At 61.9% G+C, this 26,806-nt stretch overlaps 1 protein-coding gene across 4 annotated transcripts in view; it reads right to left on the reverse strand.

Moving 5' to 3' along the window:
• GNAO1 (G protein subunit alpha o1) overlaps positions 1 to 26,806 on the reverse strand; it is a 170,536-nt gene that overhangs the window by 3,010 nt on the left and 140,720 nt on the right. For 2 of the 4 annotated variants that reach the window (XM_073884401.1, XM_025852425.2), the window contains exons 4-7: positions 23,236 to 23,396; positions 17,732 to 17,860; positions 15,747 to 15,876; positions 2,613 to 2,766 (exon numbers count right to left, since the gene is read on the reverse strand). In XM_073884401.1, the coding sequence (XP_073740502.1) occupies positions 2,613 to 2,766; positions 15,747 to 15,876; positions 17,732 to 17,860; positions 23,236 to 23,396 (574 nt within the window). Of the gene's footprint in view, positions 1 to 2,612; positions 2,767 to 5,725; positions 9,747 to 11,811; positions 11,966 to 15,746; positions 15,877 to 17,731; positions 17,861 to 23,235; positions 23,397 to 26,806 lie in introns of those variants that run through there. The other 2 variants (XR_012375765.1, XM_025852422.2) reach the window with 2 other exon arrangements.

Below are 26,806 nucleotides of genomic sequence, written 5' to 3' on the forward strand. Positions count from 1 at the left end.
CCTGGCTGGGAAGCTTAAGGGGCTTGCTGTGTGTATCTGGCTCCGCTACCCTCCACAATCCCTTGGCTGTCCCCTGGGGTCCTGGCCAGTGCCTGATAAGGACAGTTTTCCAACCAGCTACAACCCAAACCTTTGTGGCTCTGCCCTGCAGACAGCCGTCCATGACCATGGAAGGTGGACCAGCACGGAATCGCCTAAAAGCCCCATCAAAGGAAGATGCCCCATTTTCACAAGCGCAGCTGGGATCTGGCCAACACGGAAGCGATCGGCTCTTTCCCCCCCTCCCCTAGCCCACCCTGGTCCACTCTCCAGCCGGAAGGTCTGAGCCACGGGGGCAGACGGGGGCTCTGGCGGTTCTGTAGCCAGATTAGCGAAGAGGAGGTGTCAAAGGTAAGGGGGTGGGGAGGTCTCTGAGGTGGGGGGCAGGGCAGAGGCCCCTTCTCAACCCCACTCTCGGCACCAAAAGCAGGAGAGCCCGGAGGGGCAAGTGTGGCAAAGACATCAAGTCATTGGCAGCTCGAAGACTAGACTCAGCCCCGGGGTGGATCCCATCAGGGAGCTTCCTGGCCAGAGAGCGCCAAGACTGGGCGCTGATGGAGGTGAGAAGCCCGCGGGGGGCGCCCCACCCAGATGGCGGGGGTGCCCCGCTGTGGCTTCATAGCGTCTGCGGAGTCAGTACCCTTGCAGCATCCAGCCATCCCTTCTCGCTTCCCTTGCACACCCAGCCGCCCCCTGTCCCGGCCCCTGCCCCATAGCTTGTTCTGTGTCCCACAGGCCATGGTGCCCCATGGCACCACTCTGTCAGTGACCATTGGTCATCCTTCGTGGGGGGGTGGTTTGAACTCAAGCTGGATTCCTCTGGAGGCCCTAGAAAACACCCATGTTTCTCAAATTCAGGCTTTCTCCGGGGGCGCCAGAGCCCTATACTCCCCGGCACCAAGACTGACCAGTCCTCAGACCAGGCCCCAGACTGGGCTCCCGTGGGGCTGGACCCTGGGGACAAGGAAGAGCCTGAGGGTCGAGCCTGCCCTGCAAGGGTAGCACTGGCCTCAGGAGGCCTGCTGGGGCTGGTGGCTTCCAAGCCACTCTCTGGTCACCACAACTTTCTAAGGACCTGAATTGGTCCTGATGGGCCTCAGCTGAGGCTGGGGGAGGTCAGGAGTGTCTGATGAGAGCAGACTGCAGCCAGGCCGCCCACAGGCAGGGCCCCCGTTGGCCCCGGGGTAGCTGGGGGCCAGGCCTTTCCGGCTCGCCCCATGCCCTCCTGGACTCCCTCTAGTCTCCATGGCCGGTTCCCCCTTTCTTTGTCTTCATCCTCTGAGTAACACGAGGACAGTGACAGCCAGCGGTAAGTATGCCCGGCAACTGGCTCTGTTCCTTCCATTTACCCACACGGCCACCCCGAGCGTGGGCAGCCTTGTGCCCGGCTGATCGGTTTGCCCGCAGTAGCAGGCGCTCTGGCTCTAGGAGCCCGCGCCCACCCTCACTCTCTGCCCCGGATGGGCAGGCCCTGCGGATTCGCCGGCAGTGCTGAGCATCAGGGAGGGGACAGGCTGATGGGCCCTCCTCCCCACCCAAGGGTGGGGGCTGCCTCTTCCTCATAGTCTCTTCTGCAACCCGGCTGGGTTCGGGGACCTGTATAGCCCTGGGAGCTGAGTCCAGGCCCATCTCCCTCTGGGGCTGTCAGTGTGTGGGTTCCCGGCAGAGCCAACTTGTGACAGGACATCCTCCTCTACTGCCGCCCTGAGGGCCACTAGAAGCTTCCCAGTCCCCAGAGGGATGAAGGCTGGGCTCTGGTACCCCACCAGCGCTGGCCAGCCTTCACCAGCAGCCCAGAGCCGGGCCATCCTACAGCAGCCGCCCTCCGTCCGCTGCTAGAGATGGCCTGACACCTCATCCTCCCCTTCAGAAGGAGCTTCTGCATGGGGCTCTGTGACGCATCCTCCCGGGAGCCTGATGAGAGAGAAGGTGCCCCGCCAGAGAAGGCGGGAGAGAGGCAGCCAGGGATGGAGGAGGCTTGCAGAGAGTTGGAGTGGTTTGAAGTGAGGAAAAGGCCAGGGCCATAGGAAGAGGGGGACAGCAGGGGTGGTGGGGTGATGGATGGGGGGCAGGGGGGGCAGGTGTGATGGGGGAGGGGTGGAGGGCCCGGGCCGGGCACAGGCAGGAGTGCTGCACACCACGCACCCAAGCAGTTCGGGGCTCAAAAGCAGCCTGGACCGCCTTCCAGGCTATGTGCCCACGCTTGCGAATTCATGCCAAAGTGCTGTGCGGCCCCGCAGCCTGCCAGTGCAGGGCTAAGGGCAGGCCACTGGCAAGCCTGCGGGAGGCAGGAGAGTTTTTCTAGAGGGCGAGCAAGATGAAAGGGGAAGCCTGTGGTCCTGTCCTGCCTCGTGATTCCTGCCAGGGTGCTCTCGAGTCACGTGACTGCAACACCAGTGGATCTGGAGGGTCCATTTCCCACCCGGCCCGGGAAGGGCCCTGGGAAGGCCCTGGGAAGGGCCCAACCGGGCCACACCCTACTGTGTGTCTCGGCATCCCTGCAGGACTGGGGCGGAGGCCAGGCAGCCCGGCCCCGAGCCCATGGGCAGAGGCAGGGCCTCCCCGACACCCACCTGTGTATTCAGGAAAGCAGATGGTCAAAGGTGACTTCTTGATCTTCTCACCAAAGAGATCTTTCTTGTTGAGGAAGAGAATGATGGAGGTATCGATGAAGAACTTGTTGTTACAGATGGAGTCGAAGAGCATGAGAGACTCGTGCATGCGGTTCTGCAGCCCCAGGGGAGGGAAAGAGAGCCAGACAGACAGCGGGAGGGACAGACATGGAGACAGGGAAAGAGAAGAGAATTAGGTTTTGAGAGGGAGGAACGGGGGTGCTCAGCAGCTCAGGCGGGCGCTCCTGGGCCCCCAGGCCTCCTCCGAAGGTGACAGTAGAAACGCGACCTGTCACAGCACAGGGCCGCTCAGCCCGGCGTGGGCCGGTCTACACCGTTGTCCCGGGGCTAATGGCAGAGCCTGGACTGAGACCCAGCCACCGGACAGTCTCCCTGCATGGGCGGGTGTGTAGGGGTGGGGTAGGCGGTGCTGGACTGAGCCCGAGAGCTGGGTTGCGGCACTTCCGGCCCAGTCTTTCCTCAGGGGCCCTATCTGTGGGTGGAAATGTCCTTTGGGAGTGGTGAGGGACAGAGGGGAAGTCACTCCAGGCTCTGGCCAGCATCCTTGGGGGCCACCACTGTGGGGAGATGGTCCTGCCCAGGCTCCCCGCCAGGCAGGGGGCCCTGGGGGTCTGGCCAGACTTCCTCTGGCTGGGCCAGACTCAGCCACGTCTGACACTGCACGGAGTTTGAAGCAAGGCAGACGTGAAGTACTGTCTTGCACACACAAATCTGTTTAGCAAAGGAGTGACTGTGGTGGCCACTCCCAATAGAGCAGAGCCTGAGGGGGGCGGCCCTTTGCCCTGGGCAAGGACTGGCTCATTCTACGGTGGGGTGTCTAGCACATAAACTTGGGTAATGTTTCTTGGCAATGCAGGGGAGCATGTGTCTCTGTGAGCGAAGACATTTCTGCATGGGAAGGTGGTTCCTCCATGGAATGTACCTTCCCAGGGGAAGGGACAGCCACTCATTTTCCCCGAGGAGCCTGTCCTCGCCTCGGGAACTTATCCATTCCAAACCCAGCTCCATGGGTAACTCCAGGCCACGCTGTTCCTCCCTTAAGAAGATTGAGACAAGTAACTGCAGAGAGGTGGCGTCGGGGTCAGCCCCTTCCCCGGGGCCCAGCCAGGGCTGCCGCTGAGTGCATGGTCGGCTGAATGGCCGTGGCCGCCCTCCTCTGTGAGTGGAGGGCGGGTGAGGACGATGGTGGGGTGGCCTCTACTGGTCACTGGGCCCCGCTCTGCTGAGCACCAAGCCCAGCGCTTCACCTGCCTCACGCGATTTAGCCTCATCAACCCTGAAGGACGAGGGAGAGCCGACAGAGCGGGGGCCCAGAAGAGCAGAGACGTGGGCCCGGCTCTGGGCCAGAGCCAGAGCTTATGACACCAAATGGGTTTGTCCAGCCAAGACGAGCGGTCTGTGGCCTTTAGAGGAATAAGTCCTAAGAGGGTCACGACCAGTTCTGCGCATCTTCAGCCCCTCTTCCATGACGGCATTATTACCCCAATGACCTGTAAGGGTCTCCCAGCCCCAAAACCTATTCTTACGGCTCAGGCCAGTTGCTGGAACAGATGCTCAGCTGCCCCTTGGGAGCTTGCACACTAGCGTGGTTCTCAGCTCCTCTGCGAGCTGCAGGAAACGGCCTTGTCCTGCTCTGTAAACCAGTTCAGTAAACACCTATGATCCTGTTACCCTCCCAGCCTCAACTGGCACATTCTGTTCTCAGCACCCCCAAAGTCGGCCCGCCGCCTGCACAGTTGCACTCAGGGAGGCTCCCCGGGGCTGTTCAGATGAGGATGGGTGGAGGCCCAAGGCCGAGGGCTGGGAACACTCAGGCTCCTGGCGCCACCTCTGGGGGGCAGAGGACAGACGCTAGGAAAGGACTCACTAGGAAAGGGCCTCCCGCTACACAGAGCCGCCTGGTCCCATAGCTGCTCCACCAGGAGCTGGAAGCCCACAGCCAGAGTCCGGCTCCCAAGTCCACTGCACCACTGTCCCGAGCATCGTTCTGGTCTTCAGACACTGGGGGATGTGGCGGGGACATACGCTGGAGCACTCCCAGGACCAGAAGGGATCACCAGGGTGACCTGAGCCGAGCGGGGACTGCGTCCCTTTGGCATACGGGCTGGCCCGAGGGCTTGCAGGAGAAGTGGGGGCCAGCCACTTGGGCCCCACACGTCCACTCTGCTAAGGCTCAGCCGCTCCAAGGCCTCTCTGCCCAGGGCTGCAGGGCACGTGCATGCACCTGCTCTGCCCAGCAGCACCAACTGGATTTGTGTGTGGGGGCCTCTGCTGGGAGGCTGCTGGGAGGCTGTGGGAACGACCAGCTCAAGTCCTGCTCTCTGAGAGCTCACAGTCTAGTTGAGGGGACAGTGTGCACACTGAAAAGGTCTTCAGGGGGAAGAGGCGCTCTGCAGAGTTGGACCCGGTTTTGTGGAAAGGGTCTTGGAGGAAGGCTGATCCTGGAGCCTCGGGGAGAACTGTGGGGAGGGGAGGCGCCGGCACTGAGCCCCCTCCACACCCGCAGGCCCGACCGCCCTCCCTCCGCACGCGGACCAGAACCCACCACCCGTGAGCCCGGAGCCCTGCTTGTCCTTGCGAGCTTCCCCGGAGCAAGCAGAAGCAGGAGTGTATGCCAAATGGAGAAAACAGCACTTGAGAGAAGAGAAAGCCAGAGATCACAACCAGGCGATGGCCACGCCCTCCCACTCCCACCGGAAGTTGCCTTCCTGTCCCCGGCCCCCGGAACCCCCCCCCCCAAGGCAGCCACAGGAGAGCGCCTGGCCGCTGTGTCCCCCAGGGCGGTGGGGGGGAGGGGCCGCACCAAGCACGCTAGGACAGGAAGGTGGGCTCGTGACCATCCCAAGGGGTCAGCGGGGTCAGGCCAGCCGCCCCCAGAAGCGTGTGCCCGTCGGCCAGGTGGCCCGCAGGCCTGACCCTGGGACCGGCGGGGCCGGAGCATGGGGACCTGTGTCATGTGGGTGCTGACGCAACACATCACGCTGGCGCTGGAGAAAGCTAGCACTCTTTATGAACGGCGGGTCACTAATAAATGCATTACGGCAGCCAATAAATTCTTACAGTAACTAGAGATTTATTAAACCAACAAGTCACTCTTCTTACAAAATTACAGTTAATGTGGGGTGGGCGGCGGCGGGGCTGGGAGGTGGCCGGCTCCCCTCTGCCTGGGATGGGGGTGGGAGCATGGGGAGGAGGCCTGGGAGGGGTGAGCATGGGCCAGGAGAAGAGTGGAGGCAGGAGGGATGGGGGTGGGGAGGCGGGGAGGGAACAGGTCACAGAAGTGCTGTGCGCTCCCGCGGGTGGTCTTGGAGCACTGGGCCCCGGGTTGCGCACTTCCCCTCCAGAGCTACCCCCTCCCCATCTCTGATGAGAGGGCCCAGGACTTAGGCCCCCATGTGCTTCTCTCCCAGCCTTCCCCTCTCTTGACAGGGGTGTTTGTCTGGCTGGGGCCGGGTCTGTCGGAGCCCCGAGCCCCCAGAGGGAAGGCCTCTGGGCAGAGTGGCTCGGACTGGCCTCACTGCGGGGTGGGGAGTCAGGGGCGGCAGCTCCCAGCATGGCCCTGTTCCCTGGTCTGTGTGTTGTGCCCTGGGCTGCTGTAGGTTTGGGCGCTGACCTGGGGGAACACCCCAGATTGAGTCTATGGGGCCACAGAGCCGGAGCCTCGGGCCTCTGTGCCCGAGAGCTGCCAGGTGCCCCTAATAACTCCCAGAAGCTCGGAGAAGAACAGATGCAGCCTGACTTCCCAAATGGGGCTGGACCAACCCCCACCTGGTCTGGAGCAGGGGCTGAGTCGGGACTGTGGGGGGTGAACTTACCAAGAGGGTTGAGAAGCACTCTTGAGTGAGGCGGTGGGGGGGGTGGGAAAGAGGGAGGGTCAAGAAGGGAGGCGGGGGCGGGGGTGGGCAGGAAAAACTTGCAGAATGGGGTAACTGAACACCCTGGGGGCGGCCCCTCCTTGCTGGGCTCATGTGGCAGAAGGGAAGGGCCTTGGAGACAGGACTCCCCGGCCTTCCCCGTTGGGGGTTTACAGACAGCCTGCCTATGAGGGGTCCCGTGGTGGGGGGGGTCCCTTGCAACTGCTGTCCCCCCCCGCCCCCCCACCGCGGGAGACTCACTGTTGCCCCGGATGGTCGCGGAGGGCCCGGGTATCTCCGGTTCCCGCAGCGGGGTGTGGAGCTGGGCTGCTGGGAGAGGCGGGGGTGGCCTTCTGCCGGGGCTCTGCCACCACTCCTGGGTCGGGGCACACGGCTATAGGCCCCGAGAGGGGAGAGGAAGGGGCCAGGGCCCCTGGCTTCTAAAGCCTTCATGGAAAATGTCCCAGGACCCCAGAGTGTCACAGCTGTCCTGCTCAGGCCTGGGGCAGAGCCCACACCCTCCTCAGGCCGGAGTGCACAGGTTAACCTGAGCTCCTACTTGGGCCTCGGGCACCACTCCCCCTAGTCAGGCTGGAGACCCCTGGGGACCTGCCAGTTCTCAGCAGGACAGCCAAGAGCAGGCTTTTGGGAGGGCAGTCGGTGCGGGGCACAGAACTGGCCCACAGGCATCTAGACAGCAAGCACAATTGTCACGGGTTTGGCAAAGGCGCTCCTCCTAGAAATCCAGTTTGTCCTTAGCCCTCTCAGAGCCATTCACAGACTTTAAGCATCGTCCTTCTGGGGACAAGCACGCAGCCGCCGTGGACAAGAATCTGGTCTCTCACACTCTCAACCTCTTCCCCGCACACCCACACCCCCGACGGAGCCAAAACTCATGTGTCGCCCTCCGTCATCCCTCCCCACGGTGGCGCCACTGGGAACGACATGGACGGGAGACGCAGCAGACAGGGAGGGACCTTCATCCGGGACATCCTCTCCTTGTGGGCTCCCCCTAGACAGCGGGACCCCTGCGGCGGGGGGTGGGACAGCGGGAGCACTGCAGGCAGCAGGGCAGCCCGGGGGCCCAGAAGGACCGGAAGGCCCCGGGCGGCCAGGGGCTCCCACCTCCAGGGCCACGAGCCTCAGAGGTGGGGCTGGCCAAGCGACCCTCTGGGTAGCTGCTTGTGAGTGTGGGCTCCCGGGGCGAGCTGGGGGCGCAGCTGACCACGCCCAGAGTGTGAATGCCGGAAAATACCCACTATGTCTTTGCTCTTGGGCAGAGTGGCCTCATCGGCCCCGACCGCTTGTGGCAGGACATGGAGACCACCGGCTCTCGGCGCTGTCCTCTGCCGCGTCAGTGCCCGGGGGCCTCGCACACAGCAAGGCAAGCAACACTGAAGTGCCCTCGGGCTGGTGGGGCCCTTCCTGCAGCCCGGCAGCCCTGTGATTTGCCCCGAGGCCAGGGTGCGGCACTCAGAGCCCGGTGAGGAGGGGGCTTACCGGTGGCGCTCCTCCCAGGAGGCATTTGGCACCCAGGGTGGGGGTGGGGGGCTGGAGGGCGCCGGTGGGCCTCCCGTGCAGCCAGAGCTCCGGGGCTGCTGGAACCGAGAAGCCCAGAGCTGTCGCCACGGGGCTCTTCCTGGCTCTGGGGCAGCCCAGGGGGCCACACTGGGTGTCCAGGAGCAGAGCCCAGAGTGGAGGCTGGGAGAGCAGAGGGCTGGAGGAAGGAGCCAGAGGCCCCTCCAGGGGCACATCTGATTCCCGAGCCTGCCATACGAGCCCCCGGGGCCTGCCTGTGGCCTTGGCTGGTGGCATTGGCCCCCCCGAGGCTCCTGGGTGTGAGAAAGAGGTGTGCTGATTGCCCGAGAAGTTCCCAGAGTCACCCACCCCTGCCTGCTCAGGAACCTCTGTAGCAAAGCCCCTCCCAGGCATCCTAGGACCCTCTCTCCAGAGAAGGGGGCGCTGGGTATGCGTCTGAGCCAGCCTGGGCCCCCTCGCAGTGCACATTCCAGCCTCGGTTTGCTCCTCCTCTGCCCCTGAGGTCTGGACAGCACAAGCTTTGCACAAACTCTGGTTTCTGCTCCAAGGCCTCGGCTGCAGGAGCCACATCAACACCTCCCCTGGGCCTCCCCAACCTCAAAACACGGGGCCCAGGGGGCCGTGCCTGCCCTTGCTGAGCTGGATTCACTGTGACTTGAGAAGGAAAAGCACGTCTACTCACATTCTGGAGCCGCTGCCCGAGACCCAGGTGCTGGGAGAAAGTGAATGGGTCACCCTTGAGCCTGTAAGCACTGGGTTAGGCCCCCATCCCAGACGACACCGGAGCCGGGCGCAGGACTCGACCCCTCCCACCATCCACCACGTGCCTTTGCAATACCTGTCGCAGAAGCATTTCCAGACCTGTGAGGAGCCAGGGATGGGGTTCCTCCAAAGGTGTGCAAGGAAGGATGGTCCAGATTAGAAAGGGCTTCTGCCTGGGGGCTGAGATCCAGGTGGAAGGAGGAGGGAGGCACTCGCCAAGGTAGAGCCCTGGGACCCCTACGTGCTTGGGCTGGTCCCACCCTGGCTTTTGGTGACAGAGCTGCCCTCGACCAGACAGATCCCAGAAAAGGCTGGGCAGTGGCTCCTGCTGGCCCCACCCCGGCCAGCACCGTGCCCCCCAGAGCCACCCACACATAGGAGGAGACCCCGGGGCTTTGAGTATGAGTTACCAAGTGTAGTGCATGCCCGTTTCGGGCCAAACGGCGGCCACTGTCCCCCCGCCCAGGACCAAACACTCAGAGATGAAGCGGAGGCCACTCAGCCCCCCTGCCCGGCCCCCGCGTTACCGCGTGTTCTGACGTCTGGGGGAGGGGCGGCCCCTGGAGGCTGTGCCCTCCTCCCTCCTTGGCGCCCGCCGCAGGTGCTTCACTGTCAAGTGCAGAGATCGATGTGAGCGGTGGTGGCGCTCTGGTTCCAGGGGAGGGGTGGGGCAGCAGGCCAGGCAGGGAGGTGGGCAGCCGGGGGGCGGGGGGGGGCGGTGAGGCAGGGGCTCAGTAGAGGCCGCAGCCCCGCAGGTTTTTGGCAATGATGACGTCCGTCACGGCGTCAAAGACAAACTGGATGTTGTTGGTGTCGGTGGCGCAGGTGACGTGGGTGTAGATCTCCTTGTGGGCAGACTTGTTCTTGCTCTCATACTGGGCCTGGATGTAAGCCACGGCTTCTGTGAAGGCACTGGGGCCTGGAGGAGAGACCAGGTGTGGGGCCGGTGAGGCGAGGCCGCTGAAGCCCCGGGCCTCCCCGCGACAACCCGGGGGCACGACCTGATGGGGGCGGGGAGCGTGACGGCCCAGCTAAGCCAACAGGGGCCTGAGCAATCAAGTCGGCGGTCCACGTCCAGTTTGAAAATAACGAAGCAAAATATCCAAACTCACGGTGCCTCATCTGTATCAAGGGTGAGTCTTGTTTCATGAAACTCCTATTTTCCTTTTGAATCTGCACCCACTGACTCCCGCTGCAAGTGTTCCTTCGTACTGTGGGTCCTGCTCGGAGAAGGCGGGCCCCGGGCTGACCCGGCCTGCAGGCCTGTCTTCCCCATGTCCCGTCCTTTGGCCGTCACTGGGCGCCCACGAGCCGCCTTGGCCTCCCCCAATCCTTCTCACCCTTGCCTTTCTCCCGTTCGCTACCAGGGATTAACAGCTGCCTGGCTCTGTGGCTGGCCTGGGGAGTGCCACGCTGCCCGGTTCCCAGGCGAGCCCAGGGACAGGTGTTTCGGGAGATCAGCTGCTGTCCGGGGAGAAGGAGAAGAGGACCCCCGGCTTTGCACTAAAGCCCCCACGGGCTCCAGCAGTCTGGGCCCAGGCACACTGGGGCCGCCACCAGCGGCTGAGGGCAGGCAGTGGGGCTGGATCTTAGAGCCACAGTGCGGGGCTGGGGTGGAAGCCTGGAAGGGGCATATGTGGAAGGGGGTCCCAGCCCCTCAGGCACATGGGCACATGGGCCTGGCCTTGAGGGTCTACCAGACCACAGCTCCTTCTGGAATCGGGGCTGGAGGTGAGGGAGAGTGTCCCTGGGACCTACAGGTCATCACTCAGACCTCCTCAGCCCCAAACCAGCCGTGGTGACCGACCCGTCCTGCCTGCTTCTGCTGTACCACAGGCCCCAGCCCAGGTCACCAGGGCGGGATCCACAAACCCCCAACTCGTTGCTAAGAGGAGGCTGACTGGTGGGCATGAGGGCTTTGTCCGTCTCTAGTCGCATGCTACTGGGGGCCTGGCCTCTGGGGTAGTCAGCCTGGCCTCGTGCGGGGGGGTGGGGGAGACAATACTGCTTGCCTGGCCCCAAGTCATGACCCCCACATCTACTCTCAGGGAAGTGGGGTTCAGCCTGGGGGCTCCCCTGACAGGCCCGCCTTGTTGGGGCCCTGCCCCTGCCCTGTACTTTCCAGGCCGGGGCCTGTTCAGGCTGGGGAGGCCCACTTCTCCACCCACTCTCCTCTCTGGCCAGACTCTGGCCATCTGGAAAAGTCGGTGGGCCACCTTTCCTGGTGCATGGGGCCCTGCTCAGGCTGTCCTCCCTGACTGCCCGTACATCCCACAGTTGGGGAAACCATGGCAACATTAACAGAGGAGGTCCTGACCTCCTCAGCCCGTCTGCAGGGAGCCCTGGGTCTTTACTGCCTGAGAAGCTCTGTCAGAGCCAATGGGCCACTCCCCGCGTGTAAGAGCCTGTATGGAGGTGTTGTTACGGTGCCTGTTAGTTACAATCACAACGATAACGGTCCCAGCAAGTGCGCAGTGAGCACCTACTATGTGCCAGTTGCCATGCTAAGTTCTCCATGCTCCTTAGCACACTTTGTCCTCACAGCAAGTCCTGAGAGAGTGCCGCAGAATCCCAGGGATTACGTGACCTGCTCTGAGTGGCAGAACTGGGCATGACCCTCGGGTGCCTGACTCGAAGCCCCAGCTTTTAAGCCCCTTGTCGCCCTGGTGCTGTCACCTCGCTGATAATCAGTGTTTATAGCCTCCAAGAGGGAGCCGAGCTCCCACAGCTCGTGCACGGCAGAACCAGGATTCCAGCCGGGCTCCCCCTGACCGCTCGGCCTGCCTCCCTACAGCACATTCGGGGAGCGGGTGGGGGAGGTGCGGGGGAGGCCCGTCTTTTGTTCTGTGCTGGATTCTTCCTCACAGAATGCTGTGCCTCCTCAGAGCACCGAGCTAGGTCAGGGGCGGCTCCCCCAGGAATGCGCGTGGCCAGAAGCAGCTTCCCAGGCTCCTGCTGTCCCTGCCGGGACAGGGACTGTCTACCTGTGTATTCGGGGAAGCAGATGGTTAGCGGGGACTTCTTGATCTTCTCTTCAAATATGTCCTTCTTGTTAAGGAACAGGATGACGGACGTGTCTGTGAACCATTTGTTGTTGCAGATGCTGTCGAAAAGCTTCAGGGACTCGTGCATGCGGTTCTGCAACAGAGCGGAGAGGCAGGTGAGGGCTGGCAGTGCCCGGGGCCCCTGCTCCCTGCGGCCACCGACACAGCGCACCAAGCAAAGGAAAGGCCCGCCGACGTGGCCGACCACGCCACCAAGGGATGGAGATGGGAGAACCCGCAGGACAAACGGGACACGCTCCTTACTTCATTCCACACGCAGGCAGGCTGGGGCAGAACAGGGTGGGCAGGGCGGGCGGGGAGTGCTGCCCACCCTCCCCACCCCTCCGAGGGCCGCCCTGGGATGGGGCAGCAAAGTCCCCCCGAGGGGCTCCAGCCCATGGAGAGGACATGCACCATGCACGCAGGGGGTGGGGGCAGCACCACCATCCAACACGTCTACACGGAACCACGGGCCATGCAGAGTTCTCTACCGGGGTCTCATTCGGTTTCACCAGCGGGGGTGGGAGGGTGCACGCATTCCTTTGGGAAACATTAACCGAGGACGAGGAGATCCTCGAATTAATCCAGAGTTGGAAGCAGACACCAGGGGGACAGCGTCTGGGGGGTGATCTTGCTGTGGCCTTGGTGTAGTTGGGGGATCGAGTTGGTTGGTTGGGCCGCGGCTGGGCCGGCGGCGGCTCTGGGTGAGCTAGTTGTTGGGGCTGGTTTCTCAGTAGAGTGGCCAGAAGAACCCCAAGAAGAAACCCAGCAAAACAGATTAACATGGAAAGGAAGATAAAACCCCAGAACACAGGAGGAAAAGAGAGAGGAGAAAACTGAAATATTGGTTCCGCCAGTCTTGGGTCTGGGGAGTCAAGGCCAGCCCAGCCTGCGGCCCCCACGCAGGCGGCGGAGGCCACGGTCGCCCCGGACCGAGGACGAGGACCGAGGTCGGCGAGGCTGGGGAGGCGGGAGTGGGCGGGGCAGGCAGTCACAGCAAGTCACCCGGCGGGGCCCTGACAACCTGGTGCTTTCAACTCTTAACTGATGGTTTCGGTTGGAGGGAGGCGCTTCATACCTGCCCAGCTTGGAGCGTCTCTCAGAATCTGCGCATGGTTTTGGCCTTGGTTTGGCAAGTTAAGGCTGTGCAGGCGGCGGTGATGACAGAGCCTGAAGAAGCGGCGGCAGACCGAGGCCCGGGGCCACCGGAGCCCCCGGCCTACGGCATGAGGACAGGATGAAACCCTCGGGCCGCCGGGCTGCAGTGGGCGGGGCGCAGCCCTGAGCCCCCGGCCCCTGGCCAGGCTGCAGGAGCCGTCTGCAGACTCCTCTGTCCCGGCAGGCCCCACTCCTGCCCCGGGCCAGGAGGGACGCGCGGGCTGACCACAGAGGAGGGCCAAGGACCGGTCAGCAGGGTCCAGCTTTTGCCTCCCGGGGCGGAGTGTCCTTGTCCCATAGCTTGTCCCTTTGCCACATGCTTGGATGGAGCAGCCCGGCCACGGCCGCCTCCTGAGCGCAGAGTCGGGCGTGCAGTGGGCCTCACCGCTGCCCACGAGGCTGCTCGGCCACGGGGCCATCTTACGAAGGAGGAAGGGAGAGGCTGCCCACAGTCCCCCAGGGGCAGGGCCAGCGCCAGGCCCTGGACCGGCGCCGTCTGGCTCCCCAGCTGCCCAGTGCTGCCGTGTCCTGGGCACACGGACATTTGCTTAGTTCTCTGGCCATGGTATTGTTCTTGCTGCGCCCGTGCCAATGAGCCGCCTTCGTGAGCGGTGGTCGTGTCGTGAAGCCTGTTCCCGGAGGGGCCGCTGCTCTTCCCAGGGGGCACGGGCGGCCTGCTTTGGGGCGGAAAGGGCTCCAGGAAAAGCCCATTCCTGGCCTTGGCTTCCACAAGGTCCTGTGCTTCAGCCCTTGTGCGCCAAGGGCCGGGGAAATGGGGCAGGAAGAGAGGGGAGAGAGGGTAGAAGAGGGACAGTGAAGACAAGAAGGAAAGGAGGCCCAGGGGCCTGGGGAGAGAGGTCCCCAGAAGCTGTGCTGCCCTCAGTAGCCGGGCTGGTGAGGAGCTCCGGGAGGTCCGGGCTGGACAGGGCAGGCAGACTGGGAGGGCTTCGCGAGCACAAGGCCTGGCACCTAACCAGCCCGCGTTCAGCGGTGAGCCGAGGGCCAAGGAGCTGGGGGCCCGGTGGTTGCCAGACCCACACAGATGTCCCTTTGCTTCACCCTGGCGCTCCAGAGGTGAGTGAGAGGCCCAGCCCCATGGCTTTGGAGCCTGGGACTTGGGTTTAAGCTGCTCGCAGGCCCGGGAGGGCAGGTCACAGGGGAGAGGCAAATTCAGGGAGAGGGGCCCTCCTGCCCTCCAGCTCTCTGCTTTCTTTGCAACCTGTGGCTGGGCTAGCATCGCGTTCACTGCCCAGCCCTGCTTCTTACTCCCAGGCTTTGGAGGGAGAAAAGATGAGCCAAGTGGACTCCAGACCATGTGGGTGGCTTCCACTGGACAGTGAATAGCAGCTTCAAAAGCACAGAGTCAACCGGCGGAACAGTGAGAGATGTGCCAGGGCCGTCCCTGTGCAGGCGTGCATGGTGGGGGCCAGCCAGTGAGTCCGGGTCCAAGCGCAGCCCAGGGCGGGCATCTCCCCACCTCCCGGCTCCAGGGACCCGAGACGCCACAGCCTGCCGAGGCCGCTGAGAGTGACAGCGTTACCAGAACGAGCTCCCAGCCAGGGTCCCAGGAACCTCACCCCTGGACAAGGCAGGCCTTAAGGGGGCTTTGCTGGAACCCAACTCAGGGGTGCAGCTGGCCCCGAAGGAGGAAGGGCAAGGCGGACAAACCAGCATGGGGTTCACCCCTGCCCACGCCTCCTGCCGACGGCTCCAGTCCCAGTTTGCCAAAAGCCTCGTCCCTGTGCCAGTCCCTCCCCACGGCGCGGGGCATCCCAGCCCGCAGCCCATCGGATGCGCCCAGCAGCCCTGCGGGACCAGCAGGCCAGGACTGAGGCGGAGAGAGGCCACTGTGCTCGGCGCCTGCTGTGACGACACACTGCTTCAAGCTCTCAGCGCTGCCTTTGAGAGGCTGGAGGCCCAGGGTCTGTGCGTGCGTCCCACACAAGGGGCTGACCCCACAGCCAGGACCCCGTGACCCCCAGGAGGTGCCGTGGGCTCGTCTCTAGGGACCCCACGGGTGCACCACGCCGACATCCAGCTTCCCTTGCAGGCTCTGTAGACCGGCCCGCTGCTCAGTGGGCCCCCCCCCCCCACAGGGACAGTCGCCAGTGACAGAACAGCCACCAGCTCCGCCGTTCCGGGCATTGCATGCGCACTCTCTCATTCCCTCCCCGACGGCCCCATGACGAAAGGTACTATCGTTAGCCCACTTTGACAGATACTAGCAACCGAGGCGGGCTTGCCGAAATCTGGCGGCGAACCAGGAGTAGGCCCAGAGAAAGGCCGCACTTCTCTCCAGGTAAGGACCTCCCTTGGAGGCCAGCGAGGCCGTCCTCCTCTGAGGAGGGGCCCCGCGCCCCGCTGCCCTTCCCTTGCCAGCCATACGCCGCTCCGGCCACAGGCTGTCAGGCCGAACGTCAGCTGCTTCTGTCTTACACACGTTCTTGCTTGACTGCCCCTGGATTTCTTTTAGGATCGGCTTAACTCCGCTCTGGCCCGACGGCCCCTGGGCCTCTGCTGTGTTTACCGAAGAGGCACTAGCTGTCTGCGGCGGCCTCCCCCGCACCCAAATCCCGGGCCATCTGCCTGGCCATGGGCACGGCCCCCCGACAGCCGAACCCCAGCCAACAGAGCTGGCCCTGCCCCAGAGCCACCGGGGCCACCGAGGCCGAGTCTCTCCGTGCCATCACAGGCCGGGCGGGCCCAGGGCCACTCACCGTGGTCTCATCTTCATGGAGCACCTGGTCGTAGCCGCTGAGTGCGACGCAGAAGATAATGGCTGTGACGTCCTCGAAGCAGTGGATCCACTTCTTGCGTTCAGATCGCTGGCCCCCGACGTCGAACAGCCTGGGGGGTGGGGGGAGACAGGGAAGCTGTGAGGGGTGGGCGGTGGGGCCCAGGAAGGTGTGGGGGCGCCTGGTCCAGCCCCAAGCCTCCTGGGGAGCCCCGCCACAGGCGCCGACGGGTGGACCGCTGCCATCTGCCCCGCGACCGGGCTGTGCTCACATGCCGGGGCTCGGACACCTGCCCTTGCAGCTCGAGAATCTTACACAGGGGGGCGCCTCGGCTGGTCCCCAGTAAACGCCTCCTCTCGGGGCAGCATGCACATCCTGTTCCTGGCCTTCCGCCTGTGTCTGGTCACATCTGTGGTCTGGGCAAACCCCAGACCAGCCTGGGGGGTGTCGGGTGGGCCGGGGCCGGCAGCCATTACGTGGAGGGAATGGGAGACTCCAAGGCATGAAGGGCCCGTGGTCCTGGCAAGGGCTGGTACAGTAGAGCGAGGGTCTGACCCGGATCTGTCTGCAGACAAAGCCTCACCTCTGCTCCGTGCCACCCCTCTCTGGCAGATGGCTCCCTGCTTCTCCCCCTCCAGGCACCACCCCCCCCAGGGCACACAAGGGCTGTGAGAGGAGACCACGGGCAGGTGGGACCACGTCCTGGAGGTAAGAGGTCGGTCTCCTACCCTCATGCCCTGAGCAAAGACCCACAGGCTTGTAGGCCTGGGCTCTGACCCGGTGTGCACGGGGACCCCAGGCCCTCCTGACAGGAGAACCACTGTGCGCAGAGGCCAGTAAGCTCCGGGCAAGGAAGCAGGTCGGGTTCCCGTCCTACCGCCGCCTCCCATGGGTCCTGCTTCCGCATCTGAAATACAGGGGCATGGCCCCTGTCCTCTGTGACCCTCCACAATGCTTATTCTTACACTCTGCCTGCTGGTTCCCCTCCCCGTGTCCAGAGGTGCAGGCTGGAGACACTGAGGAGGCCAGAAGGCGAGAGACACCTTGTGCGGCCGCGCAGCCCATTGCTGCACTCCCCAGGTTCAGGGGAGGCTCCTGTGTCCAGGGCTGCCTGCTGGGTCCAGGGCCCCCGAGAGAGACCCTGAGCCCCCTCAGTCTGTGTGAGAGCAGGCCGGGGCTACAAAGGCTGTGTGGGACCCAGCCCTCCCAGGCAGGGCAGGGGGCCACAAAGCAGGGCCTTACACCGGTCTACCGTCCTGTGGTCCCTGCCCTCCTGGCCTCTCCTTCTGCTCCGCGGACACCCAGAAACCACATCTGGAAGGTAGGCGGGGGCAGGACAGGGACTCTCAGGCCTCAGTACAGGGAGGTTAGCCCAGGTGGGGACACAACTCGCCAGGAAGGCGTGAGCGGTCCAGCGTCCTGCCTCAGGCTTCTGTTCTGAGGTGCTCTGAGCATCCGGACTTGAGTTGGGTTCTGTGCTTGGGGACAGCCTGGCTCCTCCCAGGCCTCAGTTTCCCCACATGTACCTAGAGGCGGTGGGTCGGCTGATCTCTAAGCCCCCTCCAGCTCTGAGATTATCTGGGGCCTTGGGGTCTCACAGACACTGCTTGGGCTTATCCATCCTCATTCCCTCCCCCTCCCACAAGGAGGCCTTCAAGGGGCCACGGGGGGATTTGCCCTCCTCCTCCTCAGAAGTCACCCAGGGACAGGACTCCCCTCCTTTGTCCACTCAAATCCTCCCTGTTCCTTGGAGACCCACTCCAGGATGCCTCTTCAAAGAAGACTCCTTGGTCGTCCTGGCCCCTGAACTCGGTGGAAGACAGACACACAGACAGGTCCCTTCTTATATCTAACTCCCTGTCCCAACTGGAGAGCTCCCTAAGGCGGACAAGATGAGGCCGAGAGGCTGGTGTCTCCCATCTGTCACAGTGCCCTCGCCAGGGTACGGGAGGCTCCCCGGGCCTCACCTGAAGTGGAGGTTCTTGAATGTGAAGTGGGTTTCTACGATGCCAGTGGTTTTGACCCTGGTTCGGAGTATATCCTGCTCGGTGGGCTGGTAGTCGGCGGCCCCAATCCGATCCAGGCTGTCCAGGTAGCTGGGGAGGGCAACACACAGGGGCCCTGGAACAAGCCAGCCCGGCCCCGGGCAGCGCCCCCTGGGGGCCGACCCTGGAAGCAACGGCGCCACCTCATCCCCTGCCCGGAGTTGGGGGCAGAGAGTGGGGGGGGGTGCCGACTGAGGAGCAGAGGCCTATGTCCTGCCCGCACATTCTCAAAGAGCCTCTAACCCAGACCAAGGGCTGTGTGCACAGTTCCAGGGGCGGTGCATTTAGAGAGGGTCAAACTCTTACACGAGACTAACATGTTTGTAACACTGCCGTGCCACGTCTTCATCTTAAAATAGTGGCCAACAGTTACATTTGACTCTTCGCACGTGTGATCACGTTTCAACCTTAACTGCCCTGAATTATATGTACCGTTTTATAGGTTAGACAACTGAGGGTCAACAATGGTAAGGACCGTGGTCAGCTGTGAGCCGGGGCTCGAACCTGGACACGTGGTCCACCCCTTAGCAGTACTCTCCGGTGCTTCCCGGAGGCCTCTGGGCATCCACCCGTCTTTCCAGACTTGCTGAGTCTACCGGGGCGTTGGCCCCATTTTCCCATCTGATGCCCTTGGAAGAGAGGCTCAGAGGTGAGGCCAGGCAGGGGCTGGGACCCATGTCTTTGGCATCAGGGCTCTCTTTTCACATCAGTACTGGCTGATGACCATGTCCTTGCACTTTACCCATCCAGGCCAGGCACCCCAAGAAGGGCTTTGGGGGTCTGTATGGGTTAGGTCTGAACCCAAAGTGAGGGTGGGATCTGGAAAACCAGGAAGGAGGGAGATGGGCCAGGCCTGAAGGATGGTTCGGTGACCCACAGGGCTGGCTGGACCTCCTACCCCCTCATGCGGGGTTCTGCCACACACAGCCCACAGGACAGGAGCCCCAAGGGTCCAAGCCCCAGGACAGTGTGGGGTCCCAGGTTGCGTGTGGAGCGGCTGCCCTTCATTAGCACTAGCCCGGGGACATGTGGGGGTCAGTTCCTCAGCTTGAGGATGCCGTGGGGCTGGAGGGCAGGGGACACGTTCACCATTGAGGGTTTCCACTGGTAAACCAATAATCCAGGCCCACCTCAAATCCTTGTGAGGATTTTCCCTAAAAAAATAAGACTGAATGAAGGATTCCCAGGGGCAGGAGGCGTAAGCTTGAGGTCACACTGTTAGAAAAGGGACCCTGCTAAGATTTGAGCCAGGATGTGCCGGACTCCAGATACCATGCTCTTACACAGGCCTCCAGGTCTCCTCTCCTCTGAGGAAGGAGGGGAGCGGGGGCAGCAGAGTGGACCCGGGGCTCTGGCTGCCTCAGCGTCTCCTGGCCAGGCCCCTGGGGGTGTCTGGGCTCTGGGCTCAGCCTGGAGGAGCCCCTCCCAGCCCTTCCCAACCCTCCTAACCCCTCTGGGCGTGACCCCTCGTAACCCCCTCCCACTGCCTCTGCTTAGGAGCCCTGCAGGTTTTGAAATGACCCTCGTTCTGTTGTCTCCAGCTGGACACCAGGACTGGGGAGCCTCTGGTCTTGGGCACCCCCTCTCCCGGGCCCAGCTGGGGAAACCTTCTTTAGACAGAAAATCTGGCCCTCTGTCTCCCTGTGCTGGCTGAGCCTCACACAGGGACATGGCCAAGGGAGGGGAGGGTGAGCAAGTGGAGGGGCACCTACTGAATGTACAACCTCCCCATTGTCCCGGGTGCTGGGGTGAGGCAACGAGCACGGCCGGTACAGTCCCTACCTCTTCAGAGCCTACATTTGTGGTGTGCGTGTGCGTGCGCATGTGTGTGTGAGATACTTAACAGTTAAGTAAGATCTAGAACATGTCAGGAGGAAAGACTGAGGCAGATGGTAAGCAGGAGGCCTGAGGAGGGTTGCTCTTGGACAGAAGGGAACTGGGGAGGGCAGGATGACACTGGAGTGGAGGCTGAGGGGTGCTGGGGTGAGCGTCTCTCCTTGCAGGTGCAGAGGCCATCCTGCAGTGGTGGGGGAGCCTGGGATGCAGGCCCTGCACAGGGGTGGCACGGTGGGAAGCACCCATCTGTGGCAGGGGGAGGGAGCCGTGGGGCTGGAGTGGGGTGATGGAGGCAAGGGTGGGGCGCAGCTTGTAGGCACTTGGGCTTTCACGCTGAGTGAGATGGGAAGCTTCTGGAAGGTTCTGATGAAGAGTGTGGGAACAACGACTCTGCTGCTATAAGGAGAACAGACCAGAGGGAGGAGTAGGGACACCTGTTGGGAGGTTGCTGCACCCCTGCAGGGGAGAGGCAATGGCAGGTCAGGGCGCCCCACACTGGCAGCTGTGCTGGGGTCTGGGGGAGGCGGGACGTGGGAGGCAGAGCCCATTAAAACCACCTCCTCGTGTGTATAACGAAGCTGCTCTTAGTGGGAGGAAGAGCGGGGGCAGAGCAGGTTTGGGGGAGGGTGGGAGCCGGGAGTCAGGTGGCATGTATTAATCTGAGATGTGCTGAGATGTCCGAATGGACCCGGAGGAGGCAGAACTCAGGAGGGAGGGCGGGGCTGGCCCCAGACAAGTGAGAGTTGTCCGGGTGTGTGAGGAATTGAGGGAGACGAGGCTGGAGAAGCTCACCCAGGCCCTCAGCGTGGACTGGAGGAGGTTCAAGGGCTCCAGAGAGGGCACAGGCAGGAAGTGGGGAGGGGGGTGTGCATGGGGTTGCCGCAAGGAGGGGTTGAGAGCCTGAGCACTCTCAGTGGGGTGCAGGAACAAAGCCTTGAGGGGTGGGCTCCAGAGAGAGGGCAGGAAAAAAAAACAGTCCTAACCAGACCATGAACTAGCTTGTAAAGCCCCTGCTTGGACGTGCTCAGGTTTCTGGGAGCCTAGGGCTTGTCTCAGCATCATCCAGAGGAGTGAGGGGACAGCCAACCCTGTCCACAGAGGCCTGGCTGCAGGGAGCCTGGCAGCATTGGTCACCTCCCTGTCCCCTCGGGGCCCTGGCGTCCTTACCTGTCAAGTGAGGGGATCGGGCTGGAGGACCTGGTGAAGGGCTTTGGGCCTCTGGGAGCGACTCACACCATCCCCCTAGAATTGGGCCCCGAGACAGCCCTATGGGGCTCCCTCTCTCTCTCTGTCACAACAAATCCACTGTTAACTATTTTGTATATCGCACCCAGGATTCTGTCAGAAAAGGGGATCTGGCTGCTAAAACCAGGATCGTAAAGCCACCCTGGACCAGGAAGGGTTTAAGGTCCTTCTTTACCTGACCGCTGTGGGTTCCGCCCTTGCCTGCCCCGGACCCTGTCCCAGAGACAAACACACAGAGAGAAGGAGCCAGGTTTCCTCAGCTGACTTGGTGGGGAGTTGACAAATACTGACTCAAATTTCTTATTGAAAGTTACAAAGGGGGGGCGCCTGCGTGGCTCAGTCGTTAAGTGTCTCCCTTCGACTCGGGTCATGGTCCCAGGGTCCTGGGATCGAGCCCCGCATCGGGCTCCCTGCTCAGCGGGAAGCCTGCTTCTCCCTCTCCCACTCCCCCTGCTTGTGTTCCCTCTCTTGCTGTGTCTCTCTCTGTCAAGTAAATAAATAAAATCTTAAAAAAAAAAAAAAAGAAAGTTATAAAGGTAACCACCAGAAGAACCACAAGTAATTCCCTAACTAGCAAGAAACTGGTCGTGGAAGTGGGGCAGAGATATGGGAGGTGGGCAGGTGAGCTGAACTCCTCCGATTCCATCCTGGAGGCCACTAAATACTATGGCAGGTTGGAGGGTCAGGTTTTCCTGGACAACACTGGGACAGAGAAACGGAAATAGTTAGAAGTTGGAGGGGGACAGCCCTGGGAGAAGGAGTTTACTATTAATTTTATACTTCTCTGGAGTGTTAAAAATTTCTTTTTTGCCATGTATTCATGTTATAATTAAATGGAGAGCACAATTTGATGGCTCAAGGCGAGTGAGGGGATGGGAAGGCCCTGGACTGGGGCCCAGCAGGGGCAGGGAAGCTGGTCCCCACCCAAACAGCTCCAGGGGACGACCTGGGTCTGTTGGAGGAGTGATTTGAGCGTGCACCGGCAGCTGTGGGCACAAACCCCCCGGGCTCACACCCCTGCCCACTGAGGTGTCCCAGGTGGCTCATCAGGGCCCGGGGCCCGGCTCACTACCACCTGGGACTCCCGGGACCTAGGGCTCACCAGCTAGACAGTCTAGGTGTACAGAATGGGAAGATGCTCTGGCCTTACTCAAGTCCCTAGTTTGGTAGCTGTCATCGTGGCCAACGGAAACGGCCCAATGTCCATGAGCAAGTGCCATTTTCTGGGCCCTCGCCTCTGCTACACCACCAGGGTGTAAGGCCAGGGTTTCTCAGGCTCAGCATGAGAAAGCTCAGGGTTTCTTTTGGCCCAGATGAGTCCTTGCTACGGAGGGCCATCTTATGCACTGTAGGATGTTCAGCCGCATCCCTGGCCTCTGTCCACTAGATGCCAGTACCACCGTCCAAGTCGGGACAATCAAGCATGTCTCCAGACTTTGCCAAATGTCTCCTGGGGGCAGAGTGGTCCCCGCAGAGCAGCAGGGGTGAGGATGGCTGAATCAGATGGGTGGCGGAGCACACACGTCCTAAGACTGTGGGTTTAAGCCCAGAGGCTCCCACTGACAATCCAGGCACAAGACTGCAAAAGTGGGGTGTGGTCCCAATGTCTCCAGGACAGAAGACATGTGCGCAGACAGCGTGGACCATTCCCAGGGGCGTGGAGCCCCGATCTAGGGAACAAGGGCATGTAACCTTAGGGACGCCTGCAGTGACGAGCTGCTGTCACCGGAAGAGCACCCACGGGCCACCTCCTCGGCCTCCCCCTTTGCCCCCTTCAGCCCTCTCTAGCCTCCACCGAGCCCCTTCCCTCCCCTCTCTCCCCTCTCTCCTTTCCTTCCCCGGATTTGGTTATAAGGCACTATCAAAGGATATGTTCGATTATCTCCTTATTTCCTTAGTCTTATTTGAAATATTCCAAGATAGAGGAATGGAACATGTGTTTCCTCTAAAATGAAACAAAATGAAACAAAAATGGCATCATGTTGACTATTTTCTGCCTTTATGGCTCTTGATTTGTACTTGTGGGGTCAGGGCTTCTCCAGAGGGAAAAAGCTGTTTAGACTAAAGACCTTCCTTCTGGAGTGCCAGGCCCTGTCCAGGGTAAGGTGGTGACGGGCCCTGCGCCCTGGGAGCCCTACTGTTAGCTGTCTCTTGTGGGCTCTGGCTCCCGGGCCCCGTCCTTACCCAGGGGGTGCGAGGAGAAGCCCTTCCGCTCTCCTTCCCGACACCTTTCCTGCCGCCCGTGGCAGTTCTGACCTCAGCCGAGGACCCCTCCCTGCGCGCCCGCTCCCTCCACGCTGGCCTCCGTGCCCTGCTGGTGGCCACCCCAGCCCCGAGACACTCACTATTTGGCAGAATCGTTGAGCTGATACTCCCGAGACCTGTTGAAGCACTCCTGGATTCCTGAGTCGCCCCAGAGCCGCATCATGGCGGAAAGCAGTTCGGCAGAGAAGGGCTCGGTGTCTTCCATCCGACTCACCACGTCACACACCATCTTGGCGTCAGCCTGTGAGGGGATTGGGGGGGGCGACTTTGAGGCACCAGGACAGCGGCTCAGCCCTCAGCCTGCTCAGGAGAAGCGGGCCACTAGACAGTGTGCACACAGTCTGGGGGACGAGGGCTGTCAGGGCCTGCGTTCCAACGCAGCAGTTCCAACCATGTCCCATGTAGCCTGAGCGTCTCCTGCGGGCAGGAGGGGAGCGGACAGGGCTCTGTTCTCCACCCGCCAGCTCAACCAGGGCAGCCCTGCTTTCACCTAGTTCAAAACCTGGGGTTTTGCAGAGTATTTGTTTTTTGGGAAAAAAAAATCATTGTTCTTGTCTAAAGTAATTTTTCTCTACTTCTTACCCAGGTAGAACAAAGTCCCTGGAATTGGGCAAATCAGGGAGAGGGACATTTTGGTTACTTGAGAATTCCAGGTAGCTGAGGGACTGGGCCCCCGGGGAGCTGTGCCCTGGGGGAAGGGGCATGAAGACGCTGGTCGTCCAGTTATGTCAATATTCAATGTCAAGAGCTTAGGCCCTTGGCTGGCCCAAGGTTAAAACTCATTTTTTTTTTTTTTTTAAAGATTTTATTTCTTTGTTTGGGTGGGGGGGCAGAGGGCAAGAAAGCAGACTCCGCACTGAGCAAGGAGCCTGACACAGGGCTCAATCTCATGACCCTGAGATCATGACCTGAGCTGAAACCAAGAGTTGGCCGCTTAACCGACTGAGCCACCCAGGCACCCCCAAAACTTAATTTTATTAATTTTTAGTTACTTATTTGCCTTTGACCTATGGCCTACCTCTCCCCGGGGGCCAGGGATGTCCAGACCCAGTTAAACAAGGGAAGGGTTGAAGGGTGAATAAAGAGACAGGGAGGGACGCCTGGGTGGCTCAGTTGGTTAAGCATCTGCCTTCGGCCTGGGTCATGATGCCAGGGTCCTGGGATCGAGCCCCACGTTGGGCTCCTTGCTCAGCAGGGAGCCTGCTTCTCCCTCTCCCTCTGCCTGTCACTCCACCTGCTTGTGCTCTCCCTCTCTCTCTATCAAATAAATCAATAAAATCCTCATTTAAAAAAAGAGAGAGAGAGAGAGAGGGAGTTTGCCTTTCTCTGCCCCCTCCCCTTCCTCCTTCGTCTGAGGGGCTGCGATTTGCCCAAGGTGCACCATGGAGGCTGAGACCCTGCTGGACTTGCATAAACGGTATGGCACAATGAACAGGTGTCTTCCGCCTTCCCTTCCTCTGGGAACCAAGCAGGGTCACCGTCCTCAGAGACGATGGATCACGTACATGTACCCCCCCCAAACCGGGAAGGCAGTGGTCTCTGAAGACGCAGAGGCTCTTGGAGCAGTCTCAGGACCTCCCCCGTGCCAGCACCTTGCACACATGCGGCACTTCACGGCCTACAAAGCACGCTCCTGCGCACACACACACCCCTCATGGAGGGGCAGTGGGAGACTGCATTAGTCTCTCTCTCCGCCTCTGCCTGAGCCCATGCCCTTTGCCTCGTGTCTCTGCAGTTCCTGCCCCCTGGATGCAGAACACAGTTCCTCTGTCCTTGACTGTGAGTGGCTGTGGGCCCTGCTCCGGCCCATATAAGGATGTGGAAATTCCCCAGCCAGCCCTTCCGAGGCCTTGCACAGCCTCGCTTGTCCTGCTGGGTGCCCCCCATCATCATGAACACACCCGGGCTCCCCCGTTCATCCCAGCAAGAGGATGAGGGACGCACGGAGCACAACGGAGCCACCCCGGGTCTCTGATCCCCAGCTGAACTCCTGCCCCACGAAAAGAAATAATTGCTGTTGCAAGTGACCGAGTTAGGGGAGTTTGTTAGTACTGTTGTGGCCATCACTAACTAGCACGGTAGTCACTGTGTTACTATCCCCATTTTACAGGTCAGGAAACTGAGGGCCCGAGAGAGGTAGGCACTTGCCTATGCTCACAGGTGGGAAGTGCCGGAGCTGGGACTCGACATCAGGAGGCTCCGACCCCAAGGCCAGCCTCTGGGATAAAGACCCACAGTGCTGAGAGCAGCTCCCAACTGCAGCACCTGGATGGCCGACAGGGCCTGACGCAGGACCCACAGCAAGGGCGACAGGCGTTAGCCACAGAGTCTGTGCTCCATTTGAGAGGGCTGCTGCTTTTCACGTCGAGATTGGAGCAGGAGATGCTGCGGAGGCCCATTCACACCTGGGCGCCTGTCTCGCTGGTCTCAGGGGGTTCCCGAAGAGGGAACCCAGCTCCCCGGCTTTGCCTCGGGGGCACTCTGCTCCCGGGCGGCAGGCTGCGTGGTTTGGGAGTTGGCGTTCGGGACTGACAGGAGTCGGCGGGCACACAGCCGGGCTTCCTCGCCCTCACGGGGAGGTGATTCTGAGATGCGTCTGCCAGGCTTTCAGAGGATGCCTGGGGTCCCGAGCCCTGGCTGCCCCAAGCCCCCATCCCTGTCCCCTGCCCTGCACGACATCCCCTCTCCCTGTTTCCCTCTCTTCCCTGTGTCACTTCCCCTGAGATGACCTCCCCAATAAACTCCTGGGCTCAGGGTCAACTTCTCGAGGAATCCAAATCAGGACAAGAAGGTGCCCGTCTGAGCCCAAGCCCCGGGCAAAGCTTACCGGCCGAGTCTGCACACGTTTCTCCCGTGACAGGGCCTGCCTCAGATCACTCTCCTGACCACCCCATGCGGCCCCTCAGCACAATACCCCGGAGGGCTCTGAAGAACAGGTCTGCCTCGTGGCCCCAGGGGGACGTCCCAGTGGCAGGGCAAGAGGTGTGGCTGGGAGTGCGGGGCCATGCAAGGAACCGGTGGCACGCTGGCCCCTTTGTGTTCACAAGCGCACAGTCCCGCGGGGCCCAGCCCAGCTTCCAGTGCAGGGCAGGAGTCTGGGGTGGGGGGCAGGTGTGCGAAGCTAAGGTAAGGAAGCCGTGAGGTGGCCGGCGGGCAAACGCCCTACTCTGGGCCGGCTATGTGCTTCCCTTGGGATTCTTCAGTAGGGTCAGCCTGAGAGGATGTGCCCCCAGAGTCAGCGGTATCACTAAGACCCATGTCCCACTCCTGGGGAAGCCCCTAAGAATGAAGCTACCAGAAAGCAGCAGGAAAGCACTATCGTGTTCAGGCCCCCGACAAGACACGGGGCACTGGGAGAGGCAGGTCCAGGGAGCTGAGTGGGTGCAGGGCAGAGTGGGCCCCGCGGCATCCACCTGGGCTGAGCAGTTGGTGTCAGCATTCCGGGGACCCCTCCAGCTGCCTTTCCCCCATTTTCAGCGTGCACGGGTTGGAGCCCACCGTGGGGCTGAGCCCTTGCTGGGGGTTGGGAGTGGGGTGCCCCAGGCCTGCCATATCCCTGACCTCTCGGGTCCTCTGGTGTCGGGTCTTCATCACTAGTTGATCACTCTACCCTCAAGCCCTTCCAACCCCCAGTCCTCTGACTGAGCTAGA

Source organism: Callorhinus ursinus, unplaced genomic scaffold, assembly GCF_003265705.2.
Source record: "Callorhinus ursinus isolate GAN/ISIS: 27379988/994484 unplaced genomic scaffold, GSC_fseal_2.0 scaffold56, whole genome shotgun sequence".
In the NCBI taxonomy this organism is placed as follows: Eukaryota; Metazoa; Chordata; class Mammalia; order Carnivora; family Otariidae; genus Callorhinus; species Callorhinus ursinus.